This window comes from Rattus norvegicus, chromosome 10, assembly GCF_021556685.1.
Source record: "Rattus norvegicus strain SHRSP/BbbUtx chromosome 10, alternate assembly SHRSP_T2T, whole genome shotgun sequence".
Lineage (NCBI taxonomy): Eukaryota > Metazoa > Chordata > Mammalia > Rodentia > Muridae > Rattus > Rattus norvegicus.
In genome coordinates this window covers 39919733-39945191 of record NC_141543.1, presented here as the reverse complement: position 1 = coordinate 39945191, position 25459 = coordinate 39919733, and the positions used below count along the sequence as shown (strand labels likewise).

The 25459-nt window shown below is 41.3% G+C and overlaps 2 protein-coding genes across 14 annotated transcripts in view; one reads left to right on the top strand and one right to left on the bottom strand.

Moving 5' to 3' along the window:
- Cnot6 (CCR4-NOT transcription complex, subunit 6) overlaps positions 1–25459 on the top strand; it is a 52226-nt gene that overhangs the window by 5030 nt on the left and 21737 nt on the right. For 6 of the 13 annotated variants that reach the window (XR_015630310.1, NR_172026.1, XM_087570273.1 and 3 more), the window contains 2 exon segments: positions 2723–2785; positions 14472–14585. Coding sequence is in view for 6 of the 13 variants with exons in the window: in XM_087570273.1 (XP_087426399.1) it covers positions 14474–14585 (112 nt within the window). In the remaining 7 variants the exon portion in view is untranslated. 13 annotated transcript variants of the gene reach the window in all.
- Positions 321–5015, bottom strand: Cnot6l2 (CCR4-NOT transcription complex, subunit 6 like 2). The gene is made up of 2 exons (XM_087574939.1): positions 4753–5015; positions 321–4635 (listed from the first exon to the last, which is right to left on the bottom strand). The coding sequence occupies exons 1-2, from the start codon at positions 4857–4859 to the stop codon at positions 4281–4283; spliced, it is 462 nt and encodes a 153-aa protein (XP_087431065.1). The 5' UTR covers positions 4860–5015; the 3' UTR covers positions 321–4280.

The window sequence follows — 25459 nt, the reverse complement described above, 5'->3', positions numbered from 1 at the left end:
TTGAGTCAGAGTCCAACGATATCTCAGGTGTGATAGGTTGGAACATGTACAATCACCAAAAGCCCCACATATGAACGACTTGGTCAGCAAGCTGTGGTGTAGTTGGGAGGAGGGGAGTCCTTTAGGAGGTAGGGCCTAGTGGGAGGAAGTTAGGTCATTGAAGGCGTGCACGAGAAGGCTATTACAACCCCTATGCCTTCCTGTCTCTTTCTCCACTTACCGCTCAGCATGGCCGAGTAGCTCTCGTCTCTCTATATTCCTACCACCAAGTGTCCTTTGTCTTGCCTCTAGCACAAAGGCAACAAGAGGAAGCAACCATGAACTGATGCCTTTGGGAAACCTTTTTATTTATATATAATTTGGTCTGCATAGTGAATTCCAAGCCATCCAGGACTACATAGTGAGACCCTGTCTTAAAACAATTAGAAGTTAAAAAAAAAAAAGAGTACCCTTGAAAAGACCTGCCATTTAATTGATTCTAGATCCAACCAAGGTGACAAGCAAAATTAATCATCACAGGATACAGGATTAGTTTTGAGAATTCTCTGCAATTCACTTTACAGACTTTCAGTTTGGTTCCTGCCATCTCTCTAACACCTCGTATCTTATAATAAGGAGCAATGTAACGGACAGTGCTCTTCACCCAGGGGAGGATCGGTGATTAATCACTTGTAGGCGTTGGTAGCTTACATTTGAGGTGGAAGGAATCTCTGGGCTTTTCCAGCATTGCCCAAACCCCTCTGCCCTACACATCAAAACTGACACCAAATCACCTGCTCGTTGCTGGGGCCAAAGTTTCCGAAAACACATAAATGTGCATTTATGAAGAGGTCAGAAAGATGATGGGGTGTCTTCATGCTTGCACAAGGAAGTGCTCTTACCCACTGAGCCATGATCTCCCCACCTGCCCCCTCCAGATGCACCCGCTGCCAAAAATTTACAGGTTTACTAGCCTGAATTGGTAGGTATCTGTTAGTGAAACAAAAATGTACCAGGAATGTTATTTGGAATGTGATTTGCCTAACTTTAAAACTTGCCTTGTTTCAAGACATTCTCAGAACATGCATTAAACTTTAGGGCATGAAACCTTTAGTAGTTAGGACACTTCAGTACTTCTCATCCTGGGAGTAAATACTTTTATCTGGCAAGTAAGCTTGAGGTTTACCAGAAGTCCAAATCCAAATGCTTAGCTTTTAGGGGGTGCGGTTGGGGTGGGAACCAGGGTGAGGCACACTTTCTTCTTCATGCTTTTCTGCTTTTTAAGTTACTCCCAAATTCATGACTGACACTTTTTCTTTCTTATTTCTTCTCGTGAGGAGCCAAGCCAGAGCCTTGTTTATAATAGTCAGGTGACGCACACTTGAGGTGCCCTCCAAGTCCCTAGTAATTTTTGTATAGCAATTGAAAATTAGCTTAATTCTTTGAAACCATGATACATAGGTCAAAACAGAAACAGACCTGCTGCCTCGTCCGGTTCTTGTTGATCCTCTGAGGTGAGTCTTCAGGGAGCATGTTGAGCTCAGAGCAGAAGACCTGTTTTCTGGTTTAGAAGACTTCCAGACATCTCTCAATTCTACCCGGCAGGATTGAAACCGGGACAAATCAGACACGTTGAGAAGAGAAGAGGCTAGCAGGGGCCTCTGAATGTAGGAGACTGGAGAGAGAATAAACTTTAGGTTTCTGTGGCTTCCTGCCATTCTGCTTCTGTTTCTCTTTCCCAACAGCATCATCTCACCTCTCACCCCAATTCTCTCCATTTCTTCTGAATCCAGCCCAATTACATGGGGGGTATGGGGATGGAATGTGATTTCTTTCTGGTCAGGGTAAGAGATTCTCCTGAAGATGGTATTTAGTTCAGAAATAGAAATGAAGTCAGGCCCAAGATGACAAACTCTCATTTTCTTGCTGGTCTTAAACCCTGTAGAAGTTAACATCTGCTTTGATTCAATATGGCTTCTGATGACGTGGTCACCATGGATGAGACTAGATCTTAGAATGTCCTCAGTCCCCAGATCAAGTCACACTTGAATGGTATACTTTTCCTGGCCTTCAAAGCTATTTGAGCCAACTAATTTCCTTTCTCATTTTCTTATTCCTTAAAGCTGTTTGAACTGAATTTTGAATCAAATGAAATCTAATACACTAGACCTAAAGATAACAAAATACTGTGAAGACGATTGATGGGGACCTGTAACTTTATAATACCACATTCTAACTGAAGAAAACTGTGGGGCTGAGCCCAGAGAAAGAGAGGTGGATGGCAAGGATATATTACTGTCCTTAGCACACACGGATAAGGGACTCAGGTTGTCAGCGGTGCTCCTCGGACACCAAGCCTCCACCTTAGCAGAGGATTTTCAGAATCGAATAACTACCCCGGGTCCATATTTCATGCTCTCTGGTATGGCTTGTCTTTCCCTTATAAAACCATGGACCTTCTATAATAAAGCGCTCTGGTTCTTTGGCAGTTCAGTTTGCCAGGATTGGCTTGATCAGACAATCGTTAATGCAATCAATTTGAGCAATACCATGCATTCTTGGGGACCCCAGTCTTTGCAGGGCTAGTCTACCTCAATGGTGCTGAATAGGTGCACCGGGCTATGTGCGTGCACAACTGCTCCTTGGCTTGTCTCCTCTCTTAAATCCACGCTGTGCTTGTGCGTGCCTGGCGAATGGAATACAGAGAAAGAAGACTTGAGTGACTCTTTTTCTTTTCCCTTAGATCCCTGAGTTGCCCGGATAGTGATCCAGAATGACCTCCAACTGGAGAAGATCATCCACAAAGGTAAAAGGAAGCACTCCCAACATAGATGGAGGAGCTTGGTTAAGGGATACAAATGTGCCAGATATCCATCATTCAACACCTCTGTGAGGCACTGGCATGAAAGACCACAAGTGAGACCAGTAGAACTGTCTAAGTATCTGACTTCTGAATTATAATAGAATTGTTGCTTAATGAGGCTAAGGTTTTTTGTTACATAACGAGGCTCCTCTGGAGGCCTACAGTCACTCTCAAAAGTGCAGCTCCCCTTGGGCAGATGAGTTGCAAAAAGACACCCTCTTCTCTAGGCTGGAGCACAGGTTCCCAGGGCACAGCACTGGAATGGGAACAGCCCAGCAGGATGTCTACACCCTTGGCCCCTCAGCCTGGTTGTACTCTTTGTATAAAATAGGCACTGATTGACCTGCATAGGTCAGGGCTTAGAATAGCTTCAGGTAGCTCATATATCTTCAGGTAGATCATCTGCGCCTGTCCTTACTAATTCCTCACGTATGATGGGTGTTTCCATTGCCTTAACTTTTCCAGTGTCTCATGGCACCAGAAGCCTAGACTGACACTGCTATCCTGGCAAACGGTAGGCAGTGGGTGATCTCAAGGCAATGCTGGGGCCAGGCAAACACAAACTGCCTTGAACAGAACATCTGGTTCTTGAAAGGCCTTTTGTCCCTCAGTGTTTTGCTTGCCCAGTTCTCTCCTGCCTTAGGCAACAGCCTTGCAGTTCCCACATCCTGGAACTCATTCCTGATGGACTTCTGTGAGAGACATGCACTTATTTTTTTCCTTGTTAGTTCCTGGAAACCATTTCACGCTCAGCTTTTGGGCTGATCTGCCCCATGGAGGTAGGGGCAGCTCTTTTCCTTCACGCTGAACCCGTCAGTCTATAGCGCCGGTGTATTTTAAGTCTGTTGGGTGTTACTCTTGCCCATACACTAGGACTCGACAAGGTGGAGCTGGATTAATCCCTGTGTCCAGAATACCAGTCAGCTACTTTTTCCTGATGTTAGTATCATTAATCAGCCCATTCCTTTTCCGGTTTACCTGAAAACACAGTTTGTCATGAATAGACTGTGTTAGCCTTTGAATGCAGCTATGATTCGTTACTTAAATTAGGACTCCATTATCAAAAACTGCCTGTTAATTTTTTTTTTCTGCATAGTTAGGGCAGGAACAATAGTTGACTATTGAAAATTTAAAGTTTTGTCTCTCGGCAGATCAAGATACTGGACAGGGTTAACCGACTGAGAATTTTATCTGTGATTGACAGGCCAAGGAAGAAAAAAGTGAATCAAGAGGAGGGGGAAAATCAATGGTAAAGTGGATATAAAAGTGGACGAGAAAGAAAAGGAGCAACTGAACCGTGGAAGAACAGCTTTAGGAGAGGAAATAGAAGGCGCGGAGAAGCATAGGCGCAGAGAGAGCGGGAAGAGAGGCTGGGAGGGCGGGCAGGAGCGCGCCGGGCCGGCTCACTACTCTGAGACGCGGGGGAACGTAGACGGGGCTAAAGCGTCGAGCTGCGAGGAGTCACCCCCCCACCCGACGCGGGATGGTCGCGTCCAGCAGCGTCAGCCAATAGGAAGCCGGGATGTTGGAGAGACGGCGGTGAGCGGGGCGCTCGCTGGCTGGGGTGGGAGGGGGACGGCGGCCGCCGCCATGATGCTTGTTTGCTTTCAATGAAAACGAGGGGGGCGCGGAAGAGGAGGCGTCGGCGTCGGTGGCGGCGGCGTCGACGGCGCGGAGGCGAAGGCGGCGGCCGGCGCGGCGAGGAGGGCGAGGCCGGGGTCCGAGAGGGCGGCAGAGCGTAGCGGCGGCTCGTGGGGTCCGGGCGGCCGAGGCGGGCGGCTGAGGAGCGGCGGCTGAGGAGGGGGAACAAAGAGCGGCGGCTGAGGCGGCTGAGGAGTGGCGGCGGCGGCGCTGCAGCAGCGGGCGGGACTGGTATGGTGGTTCCACAGGGCAGACCCCGCTGCACTCACCGGGAGGAGGCGGCGGCAGCGGCGGAGGAAGGCGGCGCAGCTCGAGAGGTGAGCGCGACGGGCCCGAGCGACGTCCCGCCGAGGCTCTGCCGCCTGCGCTCCCCCATCCCCCAGGGGTCGTGCCCTGGGGACCCCGAGCGCGCACTCGCGCACAACTTAGTAGCTCTCCGAGTGACGTCTGTCCGTCCCCCTCCTTGACACAGCGATCGCGGTCCGGTCGGTCCCCGGGCCGCGCCCCCGCGCGGAGTCCCGGGGCTCGGCCTGGGTCGGAGGGTGGGGTGGGGGGGGCAGGAGTGTTGATTGACGGCAGTGTGGCGGCGTACCGAGGGCGGTGGCGTGAGCCCTGGCTTTTCGGACCCCCGGCTCCGGTCACGCGCCCCAAGAGAGGTGCTGGTGTGCGGGGACTAGGAGCTAGGAACCGGTGGCAACTTTGGAGAAGTGGCTGTGCGGGGTGGCGCACTGTGCGGCGTGGAACTTGGCACTCAGTGGACGCTCTTAATGCTCACCCGTTTCCTCCTAAAGTGTTTAAAGTCAATTTAACGCAGATATTGTTAGGGGCGGGGCGGATTACGTGGCCAAAGAAGTGATTATCAGCTGTAGAGATTATTGGACTCGGGACTCAAGTACTAATTTCTCGAAGAAAAATTTTCCCTAGTTTAAACCAAAGCGGACCTAGCCTTTTCATGTTTCAAAGCCAGTGGTTATTTTCTTTGGTAACATTTTTACAAATATCCCCCCCCCCCGCCCCCCGACTCTTTCTACCCGGACATCGGTTTTTAGAGACTGCTCATAAGCAACTGTAATTCTTTACTTTTAACTATTCCTGCAAGTGAGGACATTGTGAACGGGCCAACTTGTTACTGTGTTTAAATTTGCCTCAATTTGAGTACAGGTAAACCTGTTTTACAGGTAGATTGCCTGATCCTGCTAGGTCTAAATTCTTCTCTGCCTGTGTTTGGAATTTTAACTTTGGAGACTAAATGAAAAAACAATCCGGTGTGTGCGAGCACTGTCTCTTCTACACTTCCCTAGACTTCTCCACCGTTCCACAACCGTTCTGTATGCTGCTCAAAACAAGGCATCGTTTGCTTTTTTTTGTAATTGCTGCCAGTCTTTTGAAGTTGGCGCGTTTTAGAATACATTTTAGAATTAAAATGAACTCGGAGCCAGTGGTCTAGTCTAATTCTCTGACACCGTTTCTAAGGATAGGATCAGGATATTGCAGTTATGAAGGGTGATATAGTTGCTAAGTATTTGGGTTTTGGAGAAGGAAGGGGAGTGTTTTTAACGGGTAGATATTACTTAAAGTATGTCAGTGTAGCCATTTCTCAGTAGGTGCACAGGGTGTTGCAAACATAGACAAAAAGTATGTGGCAGACATTTTCTAGTGTGGCTGGAGAATTCTTGAACAATCCTTGTATAATTTCAGATGTATTATGGCTGCTGGGAAATTTCAGGTTTTTTTTTTTTTGTTTGTTTGTTTTGTTTTGTTTTGTTTGTTTTGTTTTGAACAGACAAGTTGATATATGGAACTTTGTCCTGACTGCAAATAAAGGCATTATAGGAAATTGCCCACTATGCACGTAGTATTTTGGTTAATGTTTAAACATCCCACTGAACCCATGTTAACTTTTTTTTAAAACAAAACAAAACAAAACAAAAATATGGGTCTTAAAATATAGTTCCTGCTGGCCTGGAACCTTTTTTTGTAGAATAGGCTGACCTTGAACTCAGATCCTCCTGTTTCTGCCTCTGGGATGCTGAGGTTAAAGGTGTACAGCACCATGTTTAAGTTTTTCATTCAGTGCATCCTAGAAGGATGACATATGTAAGGCATACTGGAGTAAATGAAGTATCCTTTGGTCCTTACATGGTAAGAGATCAATATCTTCAGTATACATGTAACTCTGTTCTGAGAAAGGTCCACTGGCTAGGAAGCTCACGCTTCTGTTTTAGCACTCTGAAAATGTCTACATTTTCATCTAAAAATGTATAATACACACACACACACTATACTTTTGTCATGGAGAAGAAAGTTCTGTTAATTTTTTAAACCTTTTAGCTTCTACACAATATACAGTTTTTCTTATCTGTCCCTGTTATTCAGGCTAAGGTGGCCGTGTTACAAGGAAATGAGATTAATAAACACTACTTGAAAAGTGTTGACTAAACCCAAGTGTAACTATATGTATAACGTGTACTTGTGAGTACAGTGGAGTGTAGTAGAGTTTGGTGTTTAAGGAAGGAAGGAAGGAAGGAAAGAATGATTATTTGAATCTAAGGTAGAGGCTGATTCAGGCCGCCTTACCCTTTGGGCTTTACTTTTCTGTTGTCCATGTGGATATTTTGGATGAATTGCACCCTGAGGAATAGCTTTTGATAGTCCTGAGATAGATGATGGGAACCCAGAGATGACTGTATCCAGTTCTGCCTTCCTGTTCTGCATAGGAATATGGTGTACAAGTGCTTCAAGGAACAGAAGAATGATGAAACTTATGGATGAGGGTGCGGTGCCAGTTTAAAGAAAAGTGACACTGAGTGGAAGCTTGCCAAGTTGGAGAAGGGGAGCATTGTAAACAAAGGGGACAGTGATCAGACTGAGGTATCAGGTTTGGGGGTAAGGTCAGCCACCATACGATGTTACTGGAACAGTGGGAGTGAGTTGAGAGCATCTGTACAAGAGGTCTGTCTAGCCTAGATTTTGAAGGACTTTGCTGAGCTTTGTTTCCTTTTAGCAAAGGAGAGTCTGTTTTTTTTTTTTTTTTAAACAAGAAATAAAGTTTTAAAGATAACTAGGCATCAGTGTGGGGGAATAAAGACCATGCAAGTAAAATTGAAGTCATATTTGGAATAATACAGGTAGTGACTGTTTTTTTGACTTGGATATAGTGTCTGTGGCTCCTTTTGTGATGGGCTTGAAAACTGCCCAATCACTCTGTAATATAGGGTCATGCCAATTCAGAATGTTGGAGTTTTAGAAGATGTGAAAAGCAGCCAAAACAGTGAAAGCCCTGAAATGAGACGCATGAAACTTGAGGTTTGTGGACTTTGCTTCCTAGAGCTCAGACAGGCTAGAGAGTTTAATTGGAGCAGTCAACCAGCACACACACTGGAATCAAAGCAGCCAGGCTGTTTAGGAATACTCTTGACGGTTAGGCTATGGTAAGTATTTTGTGAAATGCTAGGGGAAGATGAGTTTTCCCTCTAAATTCCTGGAAGTAGAATATTGAGACTTAGAAGCGTGGGACTCTTAAGAAAGCTGCTGTAACAGGTTTTATATGGAAATCACAGGCCTTGGGAGGAAGTGGAATTGGAGTACAGGAACTTGATAAGAATGGAAGCATTTCTCATGTTAAGTGACTAAGAAGTAGAGCAGTATTACAATAACTGTGCACCTAGCCTCAAAAAGCACCTGCTTTATTTGAGCTGCACATCCACAGGGTTGGTCCTTGTAAATTACTCTGATTTGCTAGGAGAGTTACCTGAAAGTCTGGAAAACTATGACACTGAAGTTGAATGGGTGCGGTCCACAACACAGAAGGAGCTGACTTACTGGTTAGTGCTCCTGTCTTACGTATTTTTGTACAGCTCAGTTCACCTGGGGCAGTTTTCTATCTTAGTCTAATTTTTTTTCACAGATTAAAATAGCACATAAACAAGTGAGAAGTTTGCAGTGATTGTTCAGTATTAAGTCAGTCATGTTGGAACAAATTCACATTTTTTCCAAACAAGTGTTATACAGATGAGCTAATTATACTTAAACACAGTATTTGAAAATATTCAATTCAGAGTGAGTTTGTAGTAGTGCAGAGAGAAAGACAAAAGAGTAATAAACATAGCAGGTTATATGGTAATTAGAAATATATAAACATTTTGTGTATCCTTAGGAAGAATCTAATTTTGACTAGGAACCTTTGGAGGAGTTGTTAGTGATCTTAGAGCTGAAGTTAGAAGATATAAGGGCTGTCAGGCTGAATAGGGTGTTTGAGAGAAGGCAACAGCGTGTCCACACTAAGTCATACACAGTGCGGGCTGTGTGAGGATACAAGTGTTAGAGCATCTTCTGTATACGGTGGGAGCCCATGTTCTTGTGTGACATACTTAGGAAGCAAGTAGTAAAAATGGGGAGACTGGATGAAAAGGGTCAGGACACACTAAAGTGGAAGTTTCTGGTTATGTGATGTATATGGATGAGGGAGATCATTAGGTCTTAATGAGAGAATGGGGGCATCAGCATTGAGGGGAGAAAACTAGTATATGCTATAACAATTTTGAAAGTACTAAAATTAAGATAATGTAGATATTGCATAGTAGCTGTTTCTTGTTCTCTAGATTTTCCTTTTTGAGTGATCTTGAGTATCAAGGGCTACAATATCTTTTTAAGGCTGAAAAAATTATCTGTTTATATTTTTGAGATAAAGCCTCGCTGTGTATCCTTGGCTAGTTTGGAAATTATTGTGTGCTCCAGTCTGCCTCTGCATAGTATTAGAGTAGAGGCCTACACCTCTGATGACTTGAGGGTACCATTTCAGTGCATGCAGAGTGTCTGAGAGTGGTGAGGGTGAATTCATATACTAGTTCAGGGTGTGGCACTTATCAGCACAACTGAATTTTGGTATTATGCCTGTTGATGTTTACTTGGTTTGACTTTTGCTTCTTATCTCAAGGTATCCTGGAACTGGTATTCTCAGTTCCTGTGGATAGTAGGAAGGGTCTTTTAGTCTGCTTTTTCTGGATTTCACCTGCACCACTTGAAGCCTAGGTATTAATTTTTTCATATTCCTGATAAGGTGGAACTAGCTTCTATTTTATTTATTTTTTTTAAGATTTATTTATTTATTTGTTTTATGTACAAATGGTTGTGAGCCACCATGTGGTTGCTGGGAATTGAATTCAAGATCTCTGAAAGAGCAGTCAATGCTCTTAACCACTGAGCCATCTCTCCAGCCCAGTTATTTTTGAACTATCACAGCTTTCCCTCTTGAATTCATATAAATGTTGACTGAGTATGACCTAACTTGCTAGATGCTGGACTTATGAAAATACCAAGATTTCAAATGATGTATTGTGGCAACCATATAGCACTTATATTTTATTTGATTAGAAGTCATCTGGAGATGGGTTAAACCATGATAAAGATATTTTGTGATTTTTTTTTTTCTTTTAATAAGGCACATCCTGGAAGTTTTGTAGTTATTTGGGTTCCTGGAACCAGTCATCCAGTAATTAATCCCTAGCAGATACCTTGGGACAACTGTATTTAACAGTTTCTCTCAGGTACAGTGAGAGTCAAATAAAATTCAGTTTGGGGACAGTCACCAAAGATGATATCTAGAATGAATGAAGGTAGGAAGACAGTGGAACAAAGAAATAGATCTGAGACTGTGCAAATAACCCAGATAAAATCTGAGGGGGTTAGGGCAGAATTGGTGAGAAGTTTGTGTTAGAATTGGGAGTCTGGATACTCATTTTGGCTTGGAAAATTGGGCACATGTCATAGGAAGAAAGACAAGGTGGAAAATCAAGAGGCTAGATTTCCTTTTACACTTTTATTTTGTTCTCTTCCTACTGTAAGGTAAAAGAAATGAATGAGCTATGTTGCAATTTGATACAGGATTATTGGAAACATGAATTATATTGTATTCTAGTCTCTTATGAAGCAATTTCAGAATGGTCTTTGAAAATGAATAAATCTAAGGCTGTTCCTTGTAGTGGGAGGCAGAGTCGGGTGGATCTCTTGAGTTCAAGGATAATCTGATCTGCATAGTGAGTTCCTGGCCAGCCAGGAACTGTGGCTAAAAACAAATACCCAGGGCTAGAGAGAGATGGCTCAGTGGTTTAGAGCACTTGCTGTTCTTAAAAGAGTACTAGGGTTTGGTTCCCAGCATCCATATGGTAGCTCAAAACCATTTATAACTTCAGTTTGAGGAGATCCAGCGCCTCGTTTTTGTCCTCTGTAGGTATCAGACACACATACAAGCACTTTTGCATACACTTGAAATGAAAGTAAATCTTGATACGTCTTTAAGAATGTTCTTTGGAAGCCTGGTAGTGGTGGTGCATGCCTTAAATCCTGGAACTTAGGAGGCAGAGGCAGGCAGATTTTTTTGAGTTTGAGGACAACCTGATCTACAGAGTTGAGGACAGCAAGGGCTACACAGAGAAACCCTGTCTTGAAAAATGAAAGAATGCTCTTTGAAGAACATCCAACAGAACTCTGTTATCGCTTTGTCTAGTCTTGTGTGGTGAATATATTTATGGTCCTATGTTATAGGATAACAAATTGTGATCTACTAGTCAAACGTGCACATAATGACTAGAATTTCAGTGTGCAGTGATAGAACTTTTTGGAGGTAGAAGAGCATATCTGAAGGATGTCAGTTAGTTTGCAGGCTCTCTCAAAAGTACAAAGAAAATACTGGGACAGAGGTAGAAAAGATGGGGGAGCTGGGTGGTTGTGGCTCACACCTTTAATCCCAGCACTTGGTTAGGCAGAGGCAGGCAGATCTTTTAAGTTTGAGGCCAGCCTTATCTACAGAGTGGGTTCCAAGACAGCTATACAGAAAGTTCTATCTGGAACAACATAATCACCACCACCACCTCCATGACCAGTGACAACGAAAAAGAAAGTAGGTGTGAATGATAAACTATGGAGTTTGAATTTGTTTTCTAAGATGTGGGGATTTAGTATTTTTTGTAGTGTAAAAGACGGAATGTGTGTGCTAAGTAGATCCTTTACAGAGCTACATCCCCATTCCAAAAGACCAGAAAAAGATGTAGAGTGGATGCCAGTTCTGATCCCGAAAGCTTACTGAGGATCAGAAGTTAACTCTAGTTAAGCTTTGTCATTTTAGATGCCAATAAAGATATGCAATGAAGGATGGCTCTTTAATGTAGTATAATTAGATAGAACTCAGCTTTAGGAAGAATAATTTGAGAGTGGTATATAGGTCAATTGTAATCCTAAAAGTGCATATCATCTAGAAGAAATAAGCATTAAAAATAATGGGCTAGAGTATGATTACATTATAATGTTTTGTTTTTCTCTATAGGTTAAACCTTCCTGATTTATTTTTTGTTCTAATACCCAACAGAGTGCTTGACACACTAAAATTTTTCAGCAAGTATTTTATGAATGAATGGTTGTGTAAAGAAATCTCCCTTAAAGGAAGCATAGTTCATCTGTATCAAATTAGTTTCAGATTTCTGTGAAAATCTGGTCCACAGGGAAGTTACAAGTAAGTCTTGAGGTATTGCCTGGCCAAGTCCAGTCAAGTTTTCAGTCAAGGTGAATGTTCATAGCTCATCACATTAAGTTATCCGATGCTGGTCTCTGCTGTTAAGGTTACTAGGATTGACAAGGAGGTGGGTAACAGAATGTTTTCTAGTTTATACTCTGAAAGTAGTTTGTAGTGGTGTTACCTTAATGTTCTTTCTATTTAGAGCTAAAAGATTTTAAGTATCTTATATTCCTTGCCTGAACAATGTTCACTAGAAGTTAAAAAATTGTTACAACTTGTACGTTGACTTTTAAATCTTCTATACTCATTTATACTACTAGCTATTTGGTATGTGTGAGACAGGGTCTTCTTTGTAACCTCAGCAGGTTTTTATCTAATTTAATATGTATGGATGTTTTGCCTGTGTATGTCTGTTCACCACTTGTGTGCCTGTTGGCTTCAGAGGCCAGAAGGGGACATTACAGTCACTGGAACAGGAATTAAAGACAGTTACCCATCATGTGGGTGCTGGGAATTGAACCATGGCCCTCTGGAAGAGCATACAGGGTTCTTAACCTTTGAGCCATCTCTAGACTAGTCGAGGCAGGCTCTTTTAGCTGTTATTCTTTTGTAAAGTGGGACTTTTCTTTAGCTCAAGTTTGGTTCCTCTGAATGCCCTTCCTTTCTGAAGGGATAAGTAGGTAAGCCTTTCTCTTCAGTTACCAGTTCTCTGATTATTCTACATCAGAGTAGTTAGTTGGCCTACTGGGTCTGTGCTGCTCGTCTCACTTGCGCCCCCCACAACCCTTGTCTTGGTGGCTGTTGGAGTAGTATCTCTCCACTGTTTGCTCTTCTACAATTATGCTTTCCTGCAGCACATGGAACATCATGTTAATTCCTCAGTTTAGCATTTTTCTTTGAAGTACTCATTTTATTAATTGTGCTTTAGCCTATTTATTATAATTGTGATTCTTTTTGACTAAATCATCACTATGACCAGTGAGAATGGTTCCTCTTAGCTAGTTCTTGTATTGTGTTGACATGAAAATCCCACTAGATTTTGCTTTTTGGCACTGAAAGATGCCCTAGATTCATGCTGTATTATTTCTTGTATCATATTTACATTTGTTTATTCTACAAAGAATTTTGCGTTGTTGGTAGTTTATTTTTCTGAAGTTTCAGTTGTCTGTGGTCAGTTTTATTAAAAAAATGATAAGGGGTAAATTAATAAGCCAGGTGGTGGTGGTACATGCCTTTAATCCCAGTACTGGGAAGGAAGAAGCAGGCCAATCTCTGTGAAGTTGAGGCCAGCTTAGTCTGCAGGGCTACCTAGTTCCTAGGTAGTCAAGGACTAGGACAGTCAAGTATTTTGAGGGAAAAATTACAGAAATAAGCATATATTCATAAGATTTAAATCACAGGCCATTTCAGGTGCATGATGAATATTTGTGGTATCCTATACCCAGAAAATGAATCATATCTTATCTATACTGGATGTACTTCTGCCCATTAGTCGTTTGGTCTGGCATATTAGATGAACTCTGATTGTACCACAGTGGCTAGTGTTTAAGAAATGCTTATTTTACTCTGCGTTGCCAAGGCACAAGAGTACTGAGTCTAGCAGTTTGGCTAGTACACCAAAGAGAAGCATAGCAGTTCCCCCCTCCCCTATATGACAGTAGAGTCCATTCTAAGATTCACAGTGGGTACCTAAAAGTTCAATGGTATCAAATCCTGTATATACTGTATGCCCACTTCCCCACTTACATATACTTATGTTTAATTTTTAAATTAAGCATAATAGAGAGATTAATAACAGTTGAACTGTAAAGCTATCAGGAATTTATTTTTTCTTAAGTCCAGAACTTTTAATATTTTAAGTCAAAGAAAACTACTACATCTCTTTGCTATCTAAATTGGGAACATCATTCTTTTATGTGAATAAGTAAGTTATTTAAATGAGCACAGTGATACTGTAACAAGTGTATTCTAAACAGCTACTAAGTGACTAGCAGACAGCAATGTATTCAAGGAGGCATGATTTCCTGGGACCCACAAGGTAGAAGGAGAGAGTATCTTCTGCAGGCTTCCCTCTGGCTTCCACATGCATGCACGCTTCTCCGTGCGTACATGAAGTGTGTATGCACATATAGATAGATAAATGTAAAAGACATTAAAAATGAAATTATGAATTCACTCAGTTTGTACTGTGCAGTTGTGGTTACTCGTTATGTTCAGATTTTCTTTCATTTGGCCAGTGGAACACTTCTAAAGCAAACAGCTATATTTTCTTCAATCACACCTTTATTAGCTCCAGAGTTTAATCATTCATATTCTAGAACTAAAAATCATTAAAAACTACATGGCACTCCTAGTTCTTTTTGGTAGCAAATCTATTTAATGATCCTAATACGTCTGCTTTTTTTTTTTTTTAAATACTTCTACTGATTTGATTCTTTATTATGTACTGATTGGTTTCTTTTCTTCGTTTATTAACAGGCATGCCCAAAGAAAAGTACGAGCCCCCTGACCCTCGGAGGATGTACACAATTATGTCCTCTGAGGAAGCAGCAAATGGAAAGAAATCACATTGGGCAGAGCTTGAAATAAGTGGTAAGACGTGTTAGCATGAATTTATGGTATAGAGATTAAAGATATATTGGAAAATTAGGTTTTTTAATGCTAATGCATATATAAGAGCAGTTGTGTTTTACAAATGTTAATTTCACTTTGGAGCAGGAAGGGCTGGTGAAAAGTGGTTTGAGTTGTAATTTAAATCCCGTTGGTTGCCTGTTACTTCTACTTGTGCATGTTCTTCCTCTCACTTCATACATCACATCATAAACTCTAAGGTTAGGGACTATGGATTCTTTTTTCTTTTTGGCTTTTCAAGTTTCTTTGTGTCCTGTCCAGGACTGACTTAGAACTCAGAGATCTGCCTTCTGCTGCCTCCTGAGTGCTGGCATTAAAGGTACACACCACCAGGCCGGGCTATGATGGCTCATTAGTTCATTCTGTTTAGCCCTGGGTAATGCTACATTGTGTGGAAGTACTGTCAGCTCTTGCTTACTTACTTTGGGAAGAACATCTTGGGTTCTTCCAGGTTTTGGCTTTGCATTCTGCTGGTAGGGTTTGCTAAGGACCAAGGAAGCATGGTTGTCGCACATGTGCTAAGAGCATGCTTAGTTTTTATCAGAAACTGCTTTCTTTCTTTCTTTTTTTTTTTTTTTAAGCAAAACGAAACAACACAAACAAACCAAAAGAAATCCCCAGAGTAAACAAAAATTCCTGTTTTGCAGCATCCTTAGGGGTTGGTGTCCTCAGTGTTTTGAGTTTTGCCATTGTGATAATATATATGGTGACCTTGAGCTCACAAGAGATCTGCCTGCCTCTACCTCCTGAGTGCTGGGATGAAAGGCATGTGCCACCATTGCCTGGTATTTTGTTATTTTGTAGTTCTTAATGATAGCTCTGTTGTGGTTTAAATGTGAAATGTCCCTCTTGAGCTTCCTGTGTGTGAATATCGGTCTCCAGCTGTCGGTGTGAAAGTTCTATAGGCTTTAGGAGGTGGAGTCTTCCTGGAGGAAATGGGGAAGGGCCTTGAGGCTTTATACCTAGTGTGGTTCCATTTTCTCTTCTTTCCGTTTTCCTGAAGAGTAGACGCTGGCTGTGCTGGCACTGAGTTCTGGCACCATACTTTTTCTGCCTGCTGCCATGTCTTTCCTTCTGTGCTGGAATGGTCCTTAGAACAGTCATTCTCAACTTGTGGGTTGTGACCCCTTTGGCAAACCTCTTTCTCCTAAAATATTATCTTACGATTCATAACAGTAGAAAATTATAGTTATGAAATAGCAGCAAAAATAATGTTGTGGTCGGTGTTCACTACAGCATGAGGAATTGAATGTATTAAAGGGTTGAAGCTTTCGGCAGGTTGAGAACACTGCCCTAGAACAATAAGCAAGAGCAAACCTCTTCTCCCTTAAATTGCTTTGTCAACAACAAAACAAGACTTAATACTTCTTTAACCAGATCTCTTTCTCTGTCTGTCTGTCTGTCTGTCTGTCTGTCTGTCTGTCTGTCTGTCTGTTGTCTCTCTCTCTCTCTCTCTCTCTCTCTCTCTCTCTCTCTCTCTCTTTCTCTCTCTCTGTCTCTCTAGTTTACTTTACATCCCACTCAATGTTTCCTTCCTGGTCACCCCCAACCTCCACAATCCTTCCCCTAACCCCCCCCCCCCTTTCTTCTCTGAGCAGGTGTGTGTCCCCTGGGTATCATCCCCACCCTGGCACTTCAAGACTGTGAGGATAGGCACTTTCTCTCCCACGGAGGCACAGAGGCCAGACAGTCTCTCATTCTTATGTTTCACTTTGGAGATTAAGTCCAGGGCCTTGTGCACAGAATTACATCCCCAGATGTGCCTTTTTACAAATACTTTCTTCCACTTTATGGCTGGTCTTCTCATTCTCTTGACAGTTGAGATCAGACTTTTTATTTTTAAGGTAGGTTTGTTTATGTATTTATTATGAGTACACTGTAGTACATTATCAGACACACCAGAAGAGGGCATCAGATACCATTACAGATGGTTGTGAGCCACCATGTGGTTGTGGGATTTGAACCTGGGATCTCTGGAAGAGCAGTCCGTGATCTTAACCTCTGAGCCATCTCTCCAGCCCCAAGGGCAGACATTTTAAATTTAAATGGATTTGGCATGTATATTGGGAAGAACTGACATTTTGGCACTATTGGGTTCTAGTCTTTTTCACTTATTTATTCTTACTTGATATCTTTATATGGAATTTCATACTTTTCCTTATTTTAGTAAATGGTGGTGTTTTTATTTTGAATTTCATCGTATTCATCATGGCATATCAAACAGAATGGATGACTTTTAAGTCTTCCTTTATGTTTTTAAACTTTACTCATGTGTTCTAGTTCTAAGTCTCATTGTATGTTGATACTATTCCTTTAAATGTTAAAGTTTTTATTCACCTAGTTTTTCCATTGTTCATTATTAAGACATGCAGATTCTTGTTTGTTTTGTTCTTTTAAAGTCTGGTGATAGGTCTCTTCTTTAGACTCATTATTTTGTGCTGATTTGAAAGATAATTTGTGCAGGAGAAAGAGTTATCAGTTAATGGTTTGTATCTGTCAGTAAGATGCTCCTTCTCTTCTTGCTTAAGTTGTTTCTCTTAAGTCTACAGTCACTCCTGTCCTTGCTTCTGTATCTATGTCTATTTTCTTTCTTTCTATTTTTTTTTTAGATTTATTTATTATATATGTACACTGTAGCTATCTTCAGACACAGCAGAAGAGGGCATCAGACCTCGTTATAGATGGTTATGAGCCACCATGTGGTTGCTGGGATTTGAACTCAGGACCTCTGGAAGAGCAGTCAGTGCTCTTAACCACTGAGCCATCTCTCTCCAGCCCTCTATGTCCATTTTCTAAGGCAGTTAGTTGTTAAGTTTTTGTGCCATTGGTTTTAAGCACCATGATTACAATGTCTCTTTGGTGTGGGGTGTTCCCCTCCCACCCCCTGCCACTTTCTTTGGGAAGTAGGTTTTGTCAACCTTCTTGGATCTGTGGGTTTACAGTTTACAGTTTTGTCATTTTGTCTGCTTTCCCTCGCCTGCCCCTTTGGAGGCATGTGGTTACTTGTATTTTAGCTTACTTAGAAGTTGTCTTTTGGATTTGTTAATGCTTAATTTACTATTACCTTTATTTTCTTTTGGACTAGTTTCTATTGCTATACCCTTAATTTCACTAATTTTTCCCCCCAGTGTCTAATTTTCATCACTAGAGGTTGTGGGAATTTGTTTTCTGTGCCTTTACATAACATTTCCCTTTTTAAAAAGTATATACCAAATTACTGTCTTCAGCATCCATTTTGTCATCTTTTTTTTCATTTCTAGTTTGATTTAAAGTCATTTCTTTTATTCCACTTTGTATGTGTCATACTTTAATTTTCATTTTGATATAGAAAGTACAGAGGTTTGTACTTTTTTTGAGTTTTGGATAGTTTTACATTCTTGGAAATACTCTGAAGCTTTGTTGTGAAGCTAAGAGTGGTCAGGCTAAAATAAGGGAAGAAGAAAGCCCAGTGGTTGTTCTATCACTTGCTTGCTAGGAACTACTTACTGCCACTCATTCATTCACTGTGTTTATGAACCGATGAGTAGGTAGTTACATGTAAAGATTTCCAGAATTTTGCAATACATAAATAAATAACTATCTTGGAAGCAGTTTGCTTTGTTTGGAGCTCACTTTTAAGTAGTACCCTCCTAAGTATTCTCTGGTTAAAAGGTTTTCCATTCTGGCCGGTGGAAAATCAGAGTGTTCTGATCTTTGGAATCACCGAGGACTGCTTTCTGTGTTCTTGCCAGTTTCTCTCTGTTTTCCTTTCTATCCAGGTTATTCCTTATGAGCACTCATGTGGGGCCCTCTTCACATCTCTGCACAGCTCTGTCCTTCATCTCATCTCAGTAGCCTGTCAGACTCTGCCTGGGTTCTGTGTTAGGTATCCTCAGGACCCTAGGCAGAAGGCAGAAATAATGATACCAGCTGACTTCATTTCCCACCAGTCACTGATGCTCTGTACTGCCTAGTGTCCGTCTGAAAACATACTTATTGTCTTCTATGTGATTCCTTCCTTTATTCCTTTTGTTGTATTGTTTCTTTTTTTCTTGTCTTTTTTTGTCATTTGATTTTTTTTTTAATTTTTTTTTTTTCGGAGCTGGGGACCGAACCCAGGGCCTTGTGTTTGCTAGGCAAGCGCTCTACCACTGAGCTAAATCCCCAACCCCTTCATTTGATATTTTTATTCATTGTTGGAAGTAGTAATTTCATGACCTTTATTTTCCTTAGGAGTAAATTCACTTGTGTACTTTTCAGCTAATTACGAAGGGGTAGGTGGCCTAAATCTAATCAGGGATTGATGGACTTGAGCCGGATCTCACTGGTTGTGAGCATCCCTCCCTGTTGTTGGATCTTCCCTCTTCCATTTATAGCTCCCAGCTGGAGTCTTCGTGTTTAACAGGATCTTCTTCTTCCTCAAGGTTTCAGAGTTCTTGTTTTATCTTGTAAATATTGAAGGTGGCTTGGGTTCTCTCTGGCCTCAGCGTCTGCTTTCAGCTTCCTTCTTAGTTGCTGCTTGCAGTTGTGGAGCTGCGACTCTGGAAAGCATCCTGTGCTTTCACTCTGTGCTTCCAGCCTTTTCCTGCTCTCAGGTTGTCTGGTGCATCTTTGCTTCCTTTGTTCTCCGGTGCAACCACTGGCCCACCACAGGGATGTTGAACAATCTGGTATTCTAAGATATTTTATTTTTTTCTTTTTTTCGGAGCTGGGGACCAAACCCAGGGCCTTGCGCTTCCTAGGCAAGTGCTCTACCACTGAGCTAAATCCCCAACCCCAGATATTTTTATTTAGGTAGTTTTTTCATTTAAATCATGCTCTCTCTCCACACCCAAACCCCTCCCAGGTCCCCTTCTACTTCCCTACCTGTCCATCTTCATGCTCATTCTTTAAAAAAGAATACAACAAAATAAAACAAACAAAAACACAGGGAATCCAGTTTGCATTGACCAATTATGCCTGAATGTGAGGCTTACCCTAGACTGTGGTCCAAGTGTCACTTCATTGACGAAAACTGATTTTCCCTCATGCAGCACCACTCAGATGCCATTAGCTTTTGGCTAACAGTAGGATTCTTTGTCCACCACCAACAAATTCTTTTTATAGGAATCTAAAATTTGATGTGTACAAAAAAAGTCTGCCTGAAGATGCCAATTGTCTGTCTCTTGTTCTCATTTTAATGGGGGCAGTACTGTGGTTACCGCCTTTGGAGGGACACCTGTGGCTTTCAGCAGCTGTTTTTGTTCCAGGCCTTTTGCGATACTGCTGTAGGGCAGGAGGAAGTGTACTAACCACTCAGGAAGCTTCCAGGAGATACAACGTTGGATCTGAACGGATTTTCGAAGCAGGTGTCTTGCCTTGTAGGCCACATATTAGCTTTCATGTGTGACATTCTCTAACATTTGAGTTTATTCAGGTTTAAGCTTTATTCAGGTTTATTTTTCTGTGGAGAATAATAGACCATGAATAAAATTGTAAATCAAATTTTTTATGATTTTAAAAAGAATATTATATGAAGCTCTTTTGGATAATTATTAAGTATAACTTGAGAATCAGGTACCTTTCATTATGTAGTCAGCTTAGGAGCTTCCTGCTCTCCATCCAATGCCTGTTTTCCAGAAGCTAAGAGTGGTCAGGCCAAAATAAGGGAAGAAGAAAGCCCAGTGGTCGTTCTGTCACTTGCTTGCTAGGAATTACTTACTGACACTCATTCGTTTGTTGTGTTTATAAACCGATGAGTAGGTAATTATATGTAAAGATTTCCAGAATTTTGCAAACTATAGGAGTCCCTGACAAGGTAGTTAAGAAACTGTGATAAATAATGGCACACAAATGCTTGGAGTGTTATCTTTAAGAGGGTTTTACTGGCAGGATTAAGGAAAGCATCTTAGGCTAGCTGAGTACTGAGGTGGTGATATAAACCAAGTAGAACTGAGATTGAGGGCGGTTTAGGAAAGGGGGGGAACACAGAAAAACTACCTTCTAAAAGGTACACGCAAAAGTCTGCTTTTTACTATTCCTCTCCTCCATGTGTTACACAGCAAACACAGACAAAGAAGTTATTCTGTGCCTCTTTTTTGATACAAAATGTTATATTTTATTACTGTGGTTTATTTTTTTTTCACTTAAAGTTTACTCAATACAGTATAATCTCCAGTTTCACTGAAATGGCTGACCATGTCCACCACCAAAACCATCTCTAAACTGGAATTCAGTGACTGAGCCAACCCCAGACTCAGCATTCTTGTCAGCCCCAGGAGACACAGCACTCCTTCTGTAGGGGTCTCTGTCCACCTCCCCTTTTTCAGGTCACTTGCCAAGGTCTGCCAGTCTCAGGGTGACTGTGCCTCAGGGTGGCACACACGATCTCCAGAAGTAGGTGAAGGTAATCTCAGAGATATTAGATGCTCTCGTTTGTAAGGTAACAACAGAAATGTCTCCAGGCGGGTTGGGGATTTAGCTCAGTGGTAGAGCGCTTGCCTAGGAAGCGCAAGGCCCTGGGTTCGGTCGGTCCCCAGCTTCGGAAAAAAAAGAACCAAAAAAAAAGAAAGAAATGTCTCCAGGCAAACTGCTCCTTCATGTAGCTGAGACTTGAGAGACTGCATGGCCTTCCTTACCTGAAGGTTGGCCCATCCGTCATCTGATGGCTTGGTGTGTCAGGCATATGGATGTCTTTCTTGGCAACCAGAACTGCTTCCTTAAAAAGGAGTTCATAGATAGCAGTCTGGTTCTTCTTAGGCATCAGTGTCATGCCAGCTGTAGGGTCCGAGGCGGGGGTTGGAAAGGAGCAAGAAGAGATTTTTATTTTTTTAAAGTGATACTTTTTTAATTTACTTTATTCTTTTTTTTTTTTTTTTTGGTTCTTTTTTTTTGGTTCTTTTTTTTTTTTTTCTTCGGAGCTGGGGACCGAACCCAGGGCCTTGCGCTTCCTAGGTAAGCGCTCTACCACTGAGCTAAATCCCCAGCCCCTTTATTTACTTTATTTTTGACAACAGTACCATAATTATTTTACATTGCTTCTAATATCTTAGGGCATATAGATAAGGGTACAGGAGTCAAAGGGTATATGGATTTGTAGTTTTGATATGTGATACTTTGGAGGTTTTTTTTGTTATTGTATAAATTAGGATGGTTATGATTTTTCTTTTTATCCTTTTTTTATCTTTTTATTTTTCTTTATCTTTTTCTCCCATCAGTTTTACATACTTATTACATCTAGTTATTCTGCCTTTTTGTTTGTATGATAAATAAGGCATTCTATTTTACTTGATTATTATGTGCACAAAATTGGTTGATAGTACATCTTGTATGCTAACAGGAATGTTTTTGTTATGTAGTGGACTTGTTTTCTAAATCCTTGTAAACGTGTGGGTTAGGTTAGGTGCTTTCTCCGTAGGTTCACTGTGCCTAGTCCTTTAGGGTTTGTTGACTGAAGAGTTGGAAATGTGTGACTATAATGGTAACTATCTTTTGTCCACTTCTTACGTATGGGAGTGACTTGACTCTGTGTGGTGTGGGGTTGAGAAAAGTACCAAACTGGGAAACAGTAGAGATCAGGTACACTTCCTGTTTCTTCTAGTATGTCAACTAGATGTTTAGATTTTTTTTTCCCCCAGTATCTCTCTAAATGCATAATAGCTATTTTGGCTTCTTGGTAGGTTCATTAATTATCCCGTAGCTTGCTAATCAATCACTACCTTCTGATTTCAAGGAACAATATATTTCTTCTTGTCTCCTGATATTTATTTAGCAATAAAATATTCTGGGAACTTTAGAATGAATTCACTTATTAGAATATGGCTCTTAGTTAAATCTTGGCCTTTCTTAAACCACTCAGTCACCCTGGAGTACAGTTTCTGCTTACCTTTGGCCTGTTAGATATTTCTAGACCAAGGTAGTCACAGTTTTATCAAAGTATAACTGACATGCAGAAATCAGCATGCATGGGGGCTGAAGAAATGGCTCAGTGTGGTGCAGAGGGCCCTCAACTTCGGTTCCTAGCACCCACATGAGGTAGCTCAAAGACACCTGTCATTAGGGATTGGTGCCTTTTTTGGCCTCTGCCAGCACATCCATATCCACACAGAGAGACACTCACTTACACTTAATTAAAAATAAGTTCTTAAAATGAGCATTTATTTACATTGTAATAATGCGATCTGTTCTGACCTTAGATGTGCCTGTTAGTGCCGTCCTTCCTGAGACTCTGCCATCCTTCTTTGTTAATGTGCCATTGCTACATCTCTTCCCTTACGCCTATACTAGATGGGTGTTTTGTGGAATTTGTATAAATGATATCATTCAATATGGTTTTGTTGTTTTATTTTTCTGGTAGACAGGTTTTCCAGTAGCTTCAGCTGGCCTTGAACTTAATATGTAGCCAAGCATGACTTTGAATTTTTGATTGTCCTGTCTCCATGTCCTTCATTCTAGGACCAGCCATAGGCATGCACTATATTCCTGGTAACGTTGGTACTGGGAATCAAACCCAGGAAGGACTACGTGCACACTAGGCAAACACTCTGCCAACTAAAGTGCGTCCTCACGCCAGTGTGGCACAGATAAGGCTACTCTAAATGGTCCTATTGCTGTGGGTGTAGCTTTTATGATCGTGTATTTTTGAGACTCTTGAAACTTTTTTGAAACAGTTTACTCACTCCTTGCTTCCCTCCCTCCCTCCCTTCTTCCTTTCTTTAGTTTTTACTAGATAGCTTTGGTCTGCAACTCAGGGCAGTGGCATGTAGTAAGTGTTTAAGACTTAGTTATTCGGGCTGGAGAGATGGCTCAGTGGTTAAGAGCACTGACTACTCTTCCAGAGATCCTGAGTTCAAATCCCAGCAACCACGTGGTGGCTCATAACCATCTGTAATGAGAACTGATGCCCTCTTCTGGTGTGTCTGAAGACAGCTACAGTGTGCTCATATAAATAAAATAAATAAATCTTTAAAAAAAGGGGGGGGGGGTTGGGGATTTAGCTCAGTGGTAGAGCACAAGGCCCTGAGTTCGGTCCCCAGCTCCGAAAAAAAAGAACCAAAAAAAAAAAAAAAAAAGACTTAGTTATTCTCTGGTTTGTAGTGCTATCTAACTGTGGCTTTATGGTTTTTTTTTTTTAATTATTGCTGATATTGAGCATCTTTCAATATGACTTTCCCATCTGTTTGTGCTTTTTGTTGAAGTGTCTGTCTAAGTCTTGTTCAAAGATTTAATTTTTAAGGTTCTTTATTAGTCCTTTTGAGCTATACCACAGACTAGAACTTTATAAACAGTTCAGTGCTGTGGCCCTTTACTACAACTCCTGATGTTGTGGTGACCCCTCCCCCCAGCCATAAAATTATTTTCATTGCTACTTCATAACTGTAATTTTGCTAGTTATGAATTATAATATAAATACCTTTGGGGTCTTTGGCGACCCCTGTGAAAGGGTCATTTAACACCCCTAAGGGGTCAGGCCCATAGGTTGAGAGCCACTGTTCTGGAGACTGAGATCAAAGGGCTGCATCTGGTGATGGTCATTGCTGTGCACAGCATAGATGAAAGCATGAAGTGGCAAGAGAGTATGTTTGAGAGAAGTAAATTGGTTTCCATTATAACACAAGGGCAGAGCACTGGTGACCCAAACATCTTGCATCATGTCCTGCTTCTCAGCACTGTTGCCAAGATTGAGTTTCCAACATAGGAGCTTTAGGAGGAGCGTCCACACCATGGTGTGTGTGTAATAATAGCTCCTGATGCTGGGCAGTACTCGCCCTCTGACTTTGTTGTATGGCTTCTCTTTCTTTGTGATAATCAATTTTATAGTTGCTGTAGATGTCACATGTCTTCCCTTAGGTATTCTTAGGACATTCATTTCTCAGCATTTTACAGTTACTGTACTATATATAAGTCATATATTTTTGGTCAGGTTTACCATTAACTTTCATGATTCAGAGAATGTTGTAGATTGTATCCTTTCAATTTCTAGTCGCTCATTATTGGTGTTCAGAAGAAATGCAGTGCTTTCTATATGCTGATCTTGTACCCTACAATTTTACAAAACTTACTTGATAGTCGCATTTTTATTTATTCAGTAAAAGTTTTATATACATGATTACACCATTGGGGGATGGGACAGTTTTATTTCTGCCTTCCAAAATATTTATTCCCCCTTCCCAATGTCCTGGCTAAGACTCCACGATGTTAAGTGGGAGTAATAAGAGGAGACACCCTTGCCTTGTCCCTGATTTTGGAGAATCCTTGTATCCCTTTACCACTAAGACTTTTATAGGCTCTTTTCAAGGTCAAGTTCTTACTGATGTTTTTTTTTTTTTTTAAAGAATCCACAGTAGATATTTTGTCAAAATACTGCTCAGATTTGCATCTGTTAGGTAGGACTTTTTAGACTATTAAAATTTTACATTAATTTTTTTGCAATATTCAATAAGCCTTTAATTTCTAGATCAAAGTACTTGTTTATAACTTCTTGAAATAGAGTTTATATTTCCAGCTCGTGTATATAAAAATTCTTAGCAAATTTCTACTAAATCAAATCCAGTAGTGCATTAAAAGAACCAGTGGGGGGCTGGAGAGATGGCTCAGCAGTTAAGAGCACCCGACTGCTCTTCCAGAGGTCATGAGTTCAATTCCCAGCAACCACATGGTGGCTTACAACCATCTGTAAAGAGATCTGGTGTATCTGAAGACAGCTACAGTGTACTTATATATAATAAATAAATAAATCTTTTTTTTTTTTTTTGGGTTCTTTTTTTTCGGAGCTGGGGACTGAACCCAGGGCCTTGCGCTTCCTAGGCAAGCGCTCTACCACTGAGCTAAATCCCCAGCCCCCTAAATAAATCTTAAAAAAAAAAAAAGAAAACGTT